This window comes from Aotus nancymaae, unplaced genomic scaffold, assembly GCF_030222135.1.
Source record: "Aotus nancymaae isolate 86718 unplaced genomic scaffold, 86718_ANA_hifiasm-v0.15.2.pri h1tg000108l, whole genome shotgun sequence".
In the NCBI taxonomy this organism is placed as follows: Eukaryota; Metazoa; Chordata; class Mammalia; order Primates; family Aotidae; genus Aotus; species Aotus nancymaae.
In genome coordinates this window covers 30,585,887-30,599,696 of record NW_026988523.1, presented here as the reverse complement: position 1 = coordinate 30,599,696, position 13,810 = coordinate 30,585,887, and the positions used below count along the sequence as shown (strand labels likewise).

The following is a 13,810-nucleotide window of genomic DNA, read 5'->3' as shown; positions in this document are numbered from 1 at the left end:
AGTGTTAACAGTCCCACCTGACCTGAAAAACCCACCTTCCACATTTGGGCTCCATGTATGCTTGCTCATCTGCAAAGCCTGCTCAGATATCTACACTCTGGGCTGAAGGCCTGGAGATGGCCCGTCCTCTCCTTGGGACACCTCAGCAGCCCATACAGAGGAAGTGAGTCACTGCAAAGCAGGCAGTACTCCGGGCACTGTGGGTGTGGCCATGCCAGCCTGCATGTTGGGGGATGGGTTGGAAGGGTGGCGATCACAGTCTCTGGTCCGGCCAGGGCAAGTGGTGTGTGTGCTCCCCAAGCATGTTGACAGGGCTGGTGGCATCATCCCAGTGCTGGCTGAGGCCCAGTTTCCCCATCTCCATCCACCTTCTCCTTTGTCTCCTGGGGGAGGAGTATACCCTCTTATCTTTATTTCTCAGGCCCCGGTTATCCGACTTTAGCCCCAGAACTTCCCCTCCCCACTGCTATCTTAAAAAAAAAATTAGCCAGTCTTCAGTCCTCCTGAGGAAGCATTTAAAGAGTCTGGTGGGAACTACAGGAAAGCCTGGCACTTAGGAAAACCACCCAAGAAAGGGATTCAGAACTAAGAGAAGGAAGATGAGTAAGATGGAGGTGAGGAGAGTGTTAGAGAGAGACCCAAAGGTGAGCTGGGGCCCAGAGGAGCCCCTGGAACTGTGCTGGAAAAAAGGTGTGTAGGTGTGTAGCAGATAAGGCCTCTGGGGAGGGCACTGAGGAAAGGAAGAGGGCACTTTGGCATTAGAAGGCTGAGGGAGGAGAGTTACGAAGGGGTAGAAAGAGACAATTGGGCTTCGAGTTGGCTCATGCCTGTAATCTCAGCACTTTGGGAGGCCAAGGCGGGCAGATTGCCTGAGCTCAGGAGTTTGAGCACAGCCTGGGCAACACAGTGAAACCCTGTCTCTACTAAAAAATTAGCCCGGTGTGGTGGTGTGTGCCTGTAGTCCCAGTTACTTGGGAGGCTGAGGCAGGAGAACTGCTTGAACCCAGAAGGCGGAGGTTGCAGTGAGCTGAGATTGTGCCACTGCACTCAGCCTGGGCGAGACTCCGTCTCAAAACAAAAACAAAACAAAACCAAGAAAGGCCGAGGCGGGTGGATCGCTTGAGCTCAGGAGTTCACGAAGAGCCTGAGCAACATGGTGAAATCTTGTGTCTCTACCAAAAATACAAAAACGAGCCAGGCGTGGTGGCATCGCCTGTGGTCACTGCTACTTGGGAGGCTGAGGTGGGAGGATTGCTTGAGCCCAGAAGGTCGAGGCTGCAGTGAGAGTGAGACCAGTCTCCAAAAGAAAAAAAAAAAAGAAAGGTAAGACAGAAGATATGCTAATAAGGGAAGGAGGAGAAAACATGGCTGGAGGGGTTGCTGGAAATTGGGAAATCAGTCAAGGGAAAAGCCTGGAGAAGCCCTGGGAGCTGGTTAGGGACTGCCACTCTCTTTGCTCCCATGGTGTGCCTGGGTTGCAGGTCCCCAAGAAAAGAGCAGCTGAACAAACAGGTGAGTTGGTCAGCCTCTGCCTCCTTACCCTCCAGAAAGATCCTGAGGTGAGGGATGAGCCCCCCAGCCGGATTAGTGGGGGTCACACTCCTTCCTACAGGACTTTACCAGATAAACCGAGCTACTGTCAGAGGCTCTGATTGTGACAGCATAAAAAAGGCAACACTTTCTCAAGGTAAGAAATCTGATGAAAGTCCCTCTCCCCGGAGTAAGCCGCAGCTCTCCCCGTATGTGAGCCCTCAAATACATCTTAGTCAACATTCGTTCACGTTAAGAGTTAAGACCAGCTTTCTATGAAAAACATGTTGCATCCTCCTGAAACATTAATTTTACCACACTATTCAAGGGGAAAACACTTAAAAAAAATTTAATTGCTTATACCCATTACTGGAGATAGTAAAAAAAAAAAAAAAAAATTAAAAGATAGGGTCTCCTTATGTTGACCGCCCTAGTCGGTCAACTCCTGCAAGTGATCCGCCCACCTCCGCCTCCCAAAGTGCTGGGATTACAGGAGTGAGCCACCGCGCCCGGCTGGAAAACACTTTTTTTTTTTTTTTTGAGACAGTCTTGCTCTGTCGCCCAGGCTGGAGTGCAATGGCGCAATCTTGGCTCACTGCAACCTCCACCCCCCAGGTTCAACCAATTCTCCTGTCCCAAGTAGCTGGGATTACAGGCGTGGGCAATCACCCCCCGGTTACTTTTTGTATTTTTAGTAGTGACGTGGTTTCACCATGTTGGTCAGGCTGGTCTTGAACTCCAACCTCAGGTGATCCGCCCGCCTCGGCCTCCCAAAGTGTTAGGATTACAGGCGTGAGCCACCGCGCCCGGATGGAAAACACTTTTTAACACGAAATCGAATACGGATAAAAGTGGCGTTGGAAAATCCAAATAACTTTTTACAAAACAAAAGTTGGGTGGCTCTTTCCGACAGGGCCGTCGGGTGTGCGCAAGTTTGGGTTTGCTCTTCCCGGCCACGGGGGTAGGTTCTGTAGCACCCAGGTGGAAAGGCCGCGGCTTTCACGGCGGGGTAGGCGAGGGTCACCCGAGGGGTCGCAGGCTTTCACTGGGTCTAGAGGGTCGGCTGCTTCGGTCAGCCCTGGGAGAGGTTTTCAGCTTCGTCGCGAGGCACTTGGGCTGGACCCCCGGGCTGCGCCCTCTCCGCCGGCGCCCCGGGGGGCTGGAGGTGGAATGTGCCACCGCGGGGGCCGCACCGCAGTTGGGGGTGGCTGGGGTGGGGGGCAAGGGCGCCGCCGCTCGGGTGCCGGGACCCCGCGGCATCCGGTGCGTCTGTGTCGGTCCCGGTGGGCGACCTCCCACCCCGAAGTGGCCCGAGGAACCCAGACCCGCCTCTCCTCGTCGGGGGCTTCTCCCGCGCGCCGTGACGGCCGTGGGCGCCGCTGAGGGCTGGGGAGCGGAGGGCTGGGGTCCCGGCGCCCGCGCGGGGGGAAGGGGCAGCCGCAGCGCAGAGGCCGCCCCGCCCTCCCCTCCCGTCCACGCCCAGGCTCCCGGCCCCGGAGCTGCTCGCGGCCTTTCTCTCCGGGCTGGGCTCGGGCTCAGCTCGACTGGGCTCGGCGGGCGGAGGAGGGAGGGCGGCGCGGGCGGGCGGAAGGGGGAGGAGAGGCGCGGGGAGCCAGGCCGAAGGGCCTCGGAGCAGCCACCCGGGCAGACGGTGCACACGGAGCACACGGAGCTGCGGCCCCGGCCCCGCCAGCGCTGCCGCCGAGTGAGTCAGGGCCCCCGCCCGGCGCCGGAGCCCCACGCGGGGTCGGAAGGGACCGCGGAAAAGTTGGGAGCCCCGGGGTCAGCTTGGTAGCGGGGCCGCGGAGGGGCCGGGCTGGGAGGGCCGCGGGGTCGGTGGAGCGGCGCTGGCAGGGGGCGCTGCGGGCGCTCATGGCGGCGGCCGGGGAGGGCGGGCGCAGCGCCTCCAGGGAGCGGCCGGGGCCGGCGGGCCTGGCGCCGCGGTGTCCTCTGGAGCGCCGCCCCGAGCCTGAGACGCCCTCCCGGGCAACAGGTAGGGCGGGAGGTGGGGACGCGGGGGCTGTGGGCGACCGGTCCGAGCCGCGGCGCCCCTTTGTTGGGGAGTGGAGGACTGTTGGCGCGACAGCCTCCACCCTGGCAGCGGCCCGCGGGGTTGCCCCGGCCCGGACGCGTCCCGTGGCTCGGGGGCCCTGCTCCGCTTTCTTCCTACCGGCTCACCTCGCAGGCGAGGTCAAAGCTTCCATGTGCTTAACGGGAAACAGGAAGGAGCGGCCCGCAGCGCCTGCCCCTGCCGGGTAGGGCTAAGGCTCCTATACCGTTATGAGGTGTGAGTGGCTGGCAAGGGAGCTCCTGGTGGAACCGGCTTTCTGGGCCGTAGCTTGTTAACCACCAGAGGCCCGTGGCAAGTGGGTTGACTGCAGGTGTGGAGCACTCATCTCTGGCCTGCACTGGGAGAGTTTCTCCCTCCCTAAGCCTGGCTCCTGGCATCAAAACCTGATTTCAGTCACCTGAGTTGCCAGGCCCAGGTTCAGGGGCTTCTGAGGAGCGTGACGAATGCACTGAACCCCTTTTCCCGGATAATTGAGTCCGGGAAGGCATCCAGCAGGCAGTCACCCCCATATCTGTGCTGGGGCAGGGGTGGGTGGGGGTTGCTGCCCCACACCGGAGTTGGGGTGACTGCACCTGGGTGTGACTGGCTGCACTTGTAAAGGGGCTCCTAAGGGTAAGGACTTGTCTGCAGCCCTGTCCCCGAGGACCTGGCCCTGACCATACCGTGATCTGCACAGTCTCTGTTCCAGGGAGAGATCCTTTTCTCCCCTGGTCCCCCACTCCCCTCACTGGGGCCTCTGGCCAGATTTTCCCCTGGGAGGAAGGGCCTCCTCTTTCTCCTGTCACTGGCCACAGGCTGGCCGATGCTTCACTGTGTCCTTCAGCACCGCCCCACCTGTCTCTCAAACCTGCCTGTCTCTCCCTGCCCCTGGGACCATGGTCTCATGCAGTGTTCGGGTCTGTGGAGGCCTTTGATGGGACTTTACAGACAAGCTGTAGGCCAGTTGAGGCTGCGGACCACTGTTCTCACTGCCTGTCACCCACCTCTTTTTTACAATCTGGCTTATTTTGAGGCCCATCCTGCAGCCTCTTGGCCGCATCCATGCTTGTAGACCTCTAGTTCATGACCTGCTGCTGTTGCCTGAAAAGAAAGTTTTCAACAAGGAAGACTATTCAGGTCTTCAGTGCAAGCAGGGAGGTGGTGGGACCTTGTCACTCTCTCCACCCTTGTCAATAACCCTTTTCTGTTGTCCTCCGTTATTCCTCCAGACAGAGCCAGTCAGACTGACCACATGAAGTCTGAGAATTCCTTCCTCTCAGCCCCAAACTTCTGCCCTCTCAGCCCTTTGGATCTGCTAACTTCCTTGGGGATCCTCTCCTTTCATCCATCTAGAGGGGTCTCGCAGGGGTGTCAGTCAGAGTCAGGGCAAAGGTTGGGGCTGGGCAGAGTCCTGCTCAAGTTCCTGGTAATACAATGCCAAAGAAATCCCTGCTCTTCTGGCCCCTCTCCAGCCTGTGCCTCAGAAAGTGGCTTCTGTGCCTCCAAGGTAGGTAGGTATGTGTGAGAGAGAAGGTAGGCAGACAGATACCATGTCTCTTCATGTGTATGGAGGAGTGAATTCTTGGTGGAAAAGTGTTTGTAGATGTGATTTTCTCCACAAGAAGTCAAGGCCGTAACTGGCCTGAAGGCCTAGGGGACCTGGGAAAACAGTGTTGTCTCCCTGCCCTGTGCACACATCACCCTTTCTTGCCCCAGCCTCTTGTTTATGGGATCTTGCTTGGATCTGTGTGCTGATGCCGGGAGGCCGCCCCAGCACTGCCTTGTGGAGCCAAGGGTTCTGTGGGGATGTGTAAGTGAGGCCGGCCGGGCCCCAGCTGTTTTCCCCTCCCATCCTGTTGAGTCAGAGGTCCTGACCCTGCAGAATCTGGGGCCTCCCTGCTGGGGAGATGGGGGTAGTGCCTCTCTACTAATGGAGGAACAGGACCCACAGGGAGGGCTGTGCTCATGGGAAGCTTGCAGCTTCGGTCTAAGAGCCCCCATTAGTCTGCATTTCCCTGTCTTCCACTTTCCCTGCTTGGAGCGGAAGACGACAGGCTCTGTCTCCTCCTGGGGAGTGAGAAGTTGCGCTGCCCAGGTGTCTGACCATTCCCTGGCGCCTACATTGCCTGTCCCCCACCCCCCTCCCCAGCTCCTCACCTGCTTTGCAGGCATGAGACATTCCTGGGCCCCAGGAGCCCAGCAAGGGCTCTACCCTCCCTCTGGGACTCCAGCCTGCCGCCTGACTAGAGAAACATCCCTGCCAGTTTTCACTGACCTGGCTGGGGATGGGACCCAAAGTCTAGGACTGCCTGGGCAACACGGTACCTTTGGCTTTACATTTCCCTGGAGGGCTCTAAGAGACAGCAGTCAGGTGATTCACTTTCAATCTGGCTGAGCAAAAAAGTGGGAAGAGGGGGCCATGTGCAAACACATGGAGGTGTCCCGTATTGTCCCTTCTCTGCGCAGTTTCTACCCTTGTCCCTTCTCTGTTCAATTTTCTACAACTTTTCTCTAGGAAAAAAGTGTGTGTGTGTGTGTGTGTGTGTGTGTGTGGAAAGTTCCACTGTGGATAATTACATTTAATTTTGTTCAGTTCAGAAGGCTTCCATCTCTTTAATTAAATATTTATTCTGGCTGAGGTGGAGGGGGCAAGGGCAGTGCCTGGAATGTGTGTGTGTGACTGGGGGGAGGAGGAGGGGAGAAGGTGGAGCTGAAGCTCCTTTACTGGCAGGGCTGACCTCTGATTTCATTTGAGAGATCAGTGACCAGGAGTGGGGACAAGGGGGTAAAGTCCTTGAGCTGGAATACTGACCCGTGACAGGCTGAGGGATTTCGCAAGGGCTTCTGTGGCGGGTAGGGATGGAGCGGGGGCTGTCAGAGCAGCAGCAGGACCAGCCCAGCCCAGCTGTGGTCTGAGGGCTCCACTTCAGTCAGTGGCACCAGCTGGTCTCTAGGTCACTGTGGATAACAATCTCCCCACTCTCTTTTCCTACCATTTGGAAGGGGACCACCTTCCTTCTGTCTCAGCGTTCACTTTCTGGGCCAGCCTGAATCCCACTGCCTCACCTCCTTCCCAGGAGGAGAATGAGGACTAGGCAGCCTGGCAAAGACTGTCCTGGTCATCTTGCTGCTGCTGCTTGCTAAGTCCCAGGACTGCCAGGTGTCGTGCTGGACCCAGCATCCCTGGCTCTTCCGGGCCATCCTGCCATTCCTCTCAGCTCCAAGCAGCTGCTCTTGCCTCTTGAGCTACACGCAGACCATTCCCTCCCTCCCTCAGGGTATCTGAGTGGTCACTCCCACCACGTTCCTTCCTCTTTTGGTGGAGGGAGAAGGTGTACACAGCGGCTCTTTCCTAGACTCGGGGGTATGGGTATTCCCCTGCAGTGTTGTGTTTTCTAGATGAGCATTTGGTTATATGAAATAGCTCTGACCAGGCATGGTGGCTCATGCCTGTAATCCCAGCACTTTGGGAGGCCAAGACCGGCAGATTGCTTGAGCCCAGGAGTTCAAGACTAGCCTGGGCAACGTGGCAAAACCCTGTCTCTACCAAAGAAAAAGAATTCAAAAATTAGCCAGATGTGGTGAGTGCGCCTGTAGCCCCAGCTACTTGGGAGGTTGAGGCGGGAGGGGAGGATGGCTTGAGCCTGGGAGGTGGAGGTTGCAGTGAGCCGTGATTGTACCACTGCACCCCAGCTCGGGTGATAGAGGAAGACTCTGTCTCAAAAGAAAATAAAATAATAGCTTTTAATTCCACCAGATGTATTGGTGTGACGTCTTGGTTCCCTGCCCCACAATCCTTGACTCTTTGCAGCCCTACCTTCACTTTTCTTTCTAAAAAGTCTTGGCCGGGTGTGGTGGCTCACGCCTGTAATCCCAGCACTTTGGGAGGCCGAGGTGGGCAGATCACGAGGTCAAGAGATCGAGACCATCCTGGCCAACATGGTGAAACCCCGTCTCTACTAAAAATACAAAAAAAATTAGCTGGGCGTGGTGGTGCATGCCTGTAGTCTCAGCTACTCGGAGGCTGAGGCAGGAGAATTGCTTGAACCCAGGAGACGGAGGTTGCAGTGAGCCGAGGTCGTGGCACTGCACTCCAGCCTGGCGCCTGGTGACGGAGTGAGACTCTGTCTAAAAAAAAAATAATAAAAAAATAAAGTCTTATATATAGAGTCCTGCCTTATGTGTAAGGTCTAGATGGCTTGGTGTGGAGTGTCAACCTTGTGTGTAGTAGTTTGATGTCCAGTGATTGTTTTGGAGCTCAGCATCATTTGGGGACATAATTTTGCTTTTTTTTGGCTTGCCCTTTTTTTAAAAAAAAAAAACAGTCTTACTGTCACCCAGGATGGAGTACAGTGGCAAGATCAATCACCGCTCACTGCAATCTCCACTTCCCAGGCTCAAGTGATCCTCCCACCTCAGCCTCCCGACTAGCTGGGATTACAGGCATGTGCCACCACACCCAGCTAATTTTTGTATTTTTTATAGAGATAGGGTTTCACCATGTTGCCCAGGCTGGTCTCAAACTCCTGAGCTCAAACGATCCGCTTGCCTCAGCCTCCCAAAGTGCTGGGATTACAGGCGTGAGCCACCACCCAGCCTACCCTGGTCTCTTAATTTTTCTTTAGGGGCCTGATACTCAGATGGGTCAAAGGGAAGAAGGTTTTGCCTCAGCCCTACAATATTTTGGGGCAACCCTCGGAAGCTTTCAGCTGAGTTGGCCTCAAGGCACGAGGAAATCGCCAGAGTAGGGGGGATAAGGGAAGGACTTTACTCAGATGGTTGGCTACAGCTTCTTGGGCCAGGTCTTGCCTGTCTTCCAGGTTGAGAGAGCAAAATGACAAGATCCCCAAGATTCTTTTTTTTTTTCCCCTGAAATCAGAGTTTGTAAAGGCCCCAAGTTTCTTAATTCCGGGGAATCACATCCACAGGTTACTGTAGACAGTAAATGTTAAAACTGGAAAGCCACCATATTACAGATGAGGAAACTGATTTGTCCAAGGCTGCATAGCCAGGATGGGGCTGTATCTAGAGTTCCAGTCTCTGCCCCCTGGATATACCCTGAAAACTTTGAGTCGTCTATCTCTTCCCCCATAGCTGCTCCCTCTTGCCCTCTACCTTTCCCGCCTCACTCAGGATGCTCCAGACCTTGTATGATTACTTCTGGTGGGAACGTCTGTGGCTGCCCGTGAACTTGACCTGGGCTGATCTAGAAGACCGAGATGGACGTGTCTACGCCAAAGCCTCAGACCTCTATATCACGCTGCCCCTGGCCTTGCTCTTCCTCATCATTCGATACTTCTTTGAGCTGTAAGCATTCCAGCCTACCCTCATGTCTTCCCCAGTTGCCTGTTGCAGTTTCTTGGACTTCAAGTTTCTTTCTTGCTGTTTAGTTAGCCCTAGACCCTGGTGTTCTGGCTACTCAGGTTCCTGCCCACTGTGCGCCCCTCCCCTGAAGGCACCATTGTCTTCCTGAAGGCTCAGCACCCCCAGGCCCTTTCCATCAATGGTTATTTGTTCTCACCCGCCACCCGCCACCCGCCTGGCCACTAGTGAACACAGGCAGCTTTGTCAGCTATGGGCAGCCCTGGAGGCTAGAGAAAAGGGGGTTGCCAGGAAGCTGGGGAAACTGAGGCCAGGGATAACGTTGCCTTAGCTTGCAGCCCTTTCCCTTCCCAGCAAGCTAGATCCCTTACTCATACGCCTTCCCCAGGTATGTGGCTACACCACTGGCTGCCCTCTTGAACATAAAGGAGAAAACTCGGCTGCGGGCACCTCCCAACGCCACCTTGGAACATTTCTACCTGACCAGTGGCAAGCAGCCCAAGCAGGTACGAGCCGCATGCTGCTCTGGCTCTTGGAATCACTGAGTTTGGTGGGGAGGGGAAAGGGTTTGAATGTTCGCTCTGGTGGGTGAAGAGATGGGGAAGCGGTGGTGCTGACTGAGATTGTTACTGGGAGAGGCTGGGGGTGCTGCTGAGTTCTGAAGGTAAACGTAACAACGGGCTTCTTCACTGCCCAGGCGGAGGTAGAGCTTTTGTCCCGGCAGAGCGGGCTCTCTGGCCGTCAGGTAGAGCGTTGGTTCCGCCGCCGCCGCAACCAGGACCGGCCCAGTCTCCTCAAGAAGTTCCGAGAAGCCAGGTTGGGGAGGCTGGGGCAGGAGAAGCTGGGTGGCAAGGAAGATCTGATGTGCCTTGCTGGGAGGGGCAGGCGGTGGCTGTATGCAGGGAGATGTGAGGAGGTGAATTCAGTTATTAATGGTGTCTTGCGAGGATATCTGCCAGTATGTGGGGGCTGTTGGGGGACTGTGCTGTCCTCTGACCTAGCCATTTCTGCTTCCTGTCAGCTGGAGATTCACATTTTACCTGATCGCCTTCATTGCCGGCATGGCCGTCATTGTGGATGTGAGTGGGGAGTACTGGGGTGGGGAGTAGGTTCTCTGGCAAGGTTGGGTGAGGCTGTGGAATTTGGATTCCTTTTTTTTTTTTTTCGAGATGGAGTCTCACTCTGTACCCCAGGCTGGAGTGCAGTGGCACAATCTCGGCTCTCTGCAACCTCCGCCTCCCAGGTTCAAGTGATTCTCCTGCCTCAGCCTCCCGAGTAGCTGGGATTACAGGCACACACCACCACGCTGGCTAATTTTTGCAATTTTAGTAGAGACAGGGTTTCACCATATTGGCCAGGCTGGTCTTGAACTCCTGACCTCATGATCCACCCGCCTTGGCCTCCCAAAGTGCTGGGATTACAGGTGTGAGCCACTGCGCCCGGCCGGGTTCCTCCTCCTTTAACTTCTCACCATCTCTCTGCAGAAACCCTGGTTCTATGACATGAAGAAAGTTTGGGAGGGATATCCCATACAGGTACGAGTCCTGGTTCCTCATATGTCATAAATTAAGACACAGCCCAGTGAAGAGACGGTTTTTGGAATCCATGGCAGAGGGATTAGAGTGATGGAACTAAGAAACTCAGGGGCGAGAGGGTTTGTGGAGCGAGGACACCCTTGGGGCTGTTTGCTCTTACCTCTCTCTCCTCTCCCAGAGCACTATCCCTTCCCAGTATTGGTACTACATGATTGAACTTTCCTTCTACTGGTCCCTGCTCTTCAGCATTGCCTCTGATGTCAAGCGAAAGGTGGGTGAAGGGGTTGTGCAATTAAGCCTAAGAGCCAAAATGAGGCCTTGGGATGAACACCCTCTCCTTTGACTTCTGGGTACTCTGGATGGAGCTGTTGGGATATGGGAAACTAAAGGCAAGGGGGAGGAAGGCATAGTGAGAGCTGGGGAATAAGAAAAAGTCCCTGGGGCCTGCATCACCTCTGCAGGATTTCAAGGAACAGATCATCCACCATGTGGCCACCATCATCCTCATCAGCTTTTCCTGGTTTGCCAATTACATCCGAGCTGGGACTCTCATCATGGCTCTGCATGACTCTTCTGATTACCTGCTAGAGGTTAGGCTTCCTCAACTCCAGAGACCCTGGTGCAGGTTCTTCTGTCCCTTTGGTTTTCTTTGGGAGGGAGGTGGTGGGTGGGGATTTGGAGGGTGACAATCCTGGGACCAACGAGGAGGGCACAGAGCCAGTGCTCCTGACTGGGGTGTACATAGGAATGTACTCGAGGGAGTCGGGGGCCCGTGATGATGGGTGGTGGCTCTCTACGCAGTCAGCCAAGATGTTTAACTATGCGGGATGGAAGAACACCTGCAACAACATCTTCATCGTCTTTGCCATTGTTTTCATCATCACTCGACTGGTCATCCTGCCCTTCTGGTGAGTAGGCAGCCAGGCTACACTCCTGTTCTGAAGAAATCAGGAGCCTTGCTTTTCTCCCCTTCATCTCCCTGGTGTCTTACCCGCTCTTGCCCATGTTTACAATTCTCTCTCCGCTTTGAATTCTCAGGATCCTGCATTGCACCCTGGTGTACCCACTGGACCTCTATCCTGCCTTCTTTGGCTACTACTTCTTCAATTGCATGATGGGAGTTCTACAGCTGCTGCATATCTTCTGGGCCTACCTCATTTTGCGCATGGCCCACAAGTTCATAACTGGAAAGGTGAAGGCTCTGTTCCCATTGTGTAGGCCTTACTATAAAAAAAAAACTAGTGTGGGGCCCTGGGTGTAACAGGAACAAGCCACCCTCAGAGAGAAGCAGTCCTTAGGGGTTTGAGGATCTCATGTAATAACCCTTCTTGTCCCTTTTCCACAGCTGGTAGAAGATGAACGCAGTGACCGGGAAGAAACAGAAAGCTCAGAGGGGGAGGAGGCTGCGGTTGGGGGAGGAGCAAAAAGCCGGCCCCTAGCCAATGGCCACCCCATCCTCAGTAACAACCATCGTAAGAATGACTGAACCATTATTCCAGCTGCCTCCCAGATTAATGCATAAAGCCAAGGAACTATCCCCACTCCCCACTATAGGGTCACTTTAAGCTCTGGGGAAAAAGGAGAAAGCGAGGAGAGCTCACATCCTCCCTCCTTGTCACCCAGTTGCCTTTAAACCAAATTCTAACCAGCCTATCCCTAGGTAGGGGGAGGTTGGTTATATCCTTTCTTAGAGGGGGATGGTTGAATTTTCCTCTCTATCCTCCAAGTCATCCTTTCGACTGCTTCTGAGGTCCTCCCTCAGCTCTCTGGGGGCAGGGGTCACAACTCACATTCCTTATTCTGAGAATTTGGCCCTAGCTGTTTGCCTTTGACTCCCTGACCTCCAGAGCCAGGGTTGTGCCTTATTGTCCCATCTGTGGGCCTTATTCTGCCAAAGCTGGACCAAGGCTTACCTTTCTAAGCTCCCTAACTCGGGCCAGAAACCAAAGCTGAGCTGACTTTTAACTTTTTCCCTCTATGACACAAATGAATTGAGGGTAGGAGGGTGCACATGACCCTTATCCTACCTCTGCCAAAAAGTGGGGGCTCTACTGGGGACTGCTTGGATGATCTTTCTTTGTGCTACTTCTTCAGCTGTCCCTGTAGCCACAGGTCCAGGATTTCACTGCCTCCTCCTTTCTCTGGCCTCTTCCTCTTCCCTCTTCTCTTCAGCTAGGCTAGCTGGTTTGGAGTAGAATGGCAACTAATTCTAATTTTTATTTATTAAATATTTGGTTTTGGTTTTTAAAGCCAGAATTACAGCTAGCACCTAGCATTTCAGCAGAGGGACCATTTTAGACCAAAATGTACTGTTAATGGGTTTTTTTTTAATTAAAAGATTAAATAAAAAAGATTAAATAAAACATGGCAACAAGTGTCAGACTATTAGGAATTGAGAAGGGGGATCAACTAAATAAACGAAAATAGTCTTTCTTACGCCTTCCTTGCAGTTATGTAACATTTTCTTTTTTAAATTTCACATACATGTAATCCCAGCACTTTGGGGGGGCCAAGGAGGGTAGATCAATTGAAGTCAGGAGTTTGAGGCCAGCCTGGCCAACATGGTGAAACCCCATCTCTACTAAAAATACAAAAATTAGCTGAGTGACATGGTAGGCGCCTGTAGCCCCAGCTACTTGAGAGGCTGAGGTAGGAGAATCACTTGAACTCAGGAGGCGGAGGCTACAGTAAGCCAGGATAGTGCCACTGCACTCCACCCTGGGCAACAGAGCAAGAACTCCATCTAAAAAAATTCACATGGAAAAAGCAAAGGTTGACAGGTAGAAGATTAATGACAGCAGCCCTCAGGGGAGGGCAGGGGTAGTATCTCACTGAAATCCAGAATTGGGAGTATTGGGCTGAGAGAGAGAAACGAAATCACAATCTTAAATTTTATCATATTGTTAAAAGACTTTCAAGAAATAATATAAACAAGATAGTAGATACACAGCCTCCATTCCAAGAATAAAGTCTGTTAGAAGCATGAACACTTGCACAAATGTATGGGAGGGATGTCAGGCCTAGGTTAGAGTGGTGATCTCTCCCCGACCCTTTAGGGCCTTTGGAGGTGGAGGAGGGATCCTGCCTGCTAGCACCACACTGGAAGGTATCATCTGGTCCAGAACCCCCATTTCTATCTACTAGGAGCTAGGGGGAATAGCTAGACCAGAGACTTTGGGTCAGGATTCAACAAACAGGAAGACCCAGTTCCTGAGGAAAAGACAGTTCAAGAAGGTTTGGGAAGAAGGCTGTCCTCTAAAGAAGACGTCCTCTGCATTCAATGGCCCCACAGCAACAGAGCAGCTCCTTGCCTTCCACACTGCCCACCTCGTAGTTGTAGTCCCAAGTAAGTTCTGTCCCAGCCCGGATTCTT

At 54.1% G+C, this 13,810-nt stretch overlaps 3 protein-coding genes across 6 annotated transcripts in view; 1 reads left to right on the top strand and 2 right to left on the bottom strand.

Annotated features, from left to right (window-relative positions):
* The window catches only part of ANXA9 (annexin A9), a 21,990-nt gene extending 18,254 nt beyond the window's left edge, over nucleotides 1–3,736 (bottom strand). The window contains exon 1 of the mRNA XM_021674291.2: nucleotides 3,709–3,736. The gene's annotated coding sequence lies outside the window, so the exon portion shown is untranslated. The remainder of the gene's footprint in view (nucleotides 1–3,708) is intronic.
* Nucleotides 3,164–12,877, top strand: CERS2 (ceramide synthase 2). Of its 2 annotated transcripts, none has more exons than XM_064370870.1 (11): nucleotides 3,164–3,235; nucleotides 8,714–8,887; nucleotides 9,291–9,408; nucleotides 9,600–9,718; nucleotides 9,924–9,981; nucleotides 10,387–10,437; nucleotides 10,616–10,708; nucleotides 10,899–11,027; nucleotides 11,239–11,345; nucleotides 11,476–11,629; nucleotides 11,783–12,877. In XM_064370870.1, the coding sequence occupies exons 2-11, from the start codon at nucleotides 8,715–8,717 to the stop codon at nucleotides 11,921–11,923; spliced, it is 1,143 nt and encodes a 380-aa protein (XP_064226940.1). In that variant the 5' UTR covers nucleotides 3,164–3,235; nucleotide 8,714; the 3' UTR covers nucleotides 11,924–12,877. The 2 variants fall into 2 exon arrangements, with proteins under 2 accessions (XP_064226940.1, XP_064226939.1); XM_064370869.1 differs by lacking the exon at nucleotides 3,164–3,235 and adding an exon at nucleotides 3,753–7,161.
* SETDB1 (SET domain bifurcated histone lysine methyltransferase 1) overlaps nucleotides 12,745–13,810 on the bottom strand; it is a 39,201-nt gene continuing 38,135 nt past the window's right edge. For all 3 annotated transcript variants that reach the window (XM_021674282.2, XM_021674285.2, XM_021674284.2), the window contains one exon: nucleotides 12,745–13,810. In XM_021674282.2, the coding sequence (XP_021529957.1) occupies nucleotides 13,693–13,810 (118 nt within the window). In that variant the 3' untranslated portion in view covers nucleotides 12,745–13,692.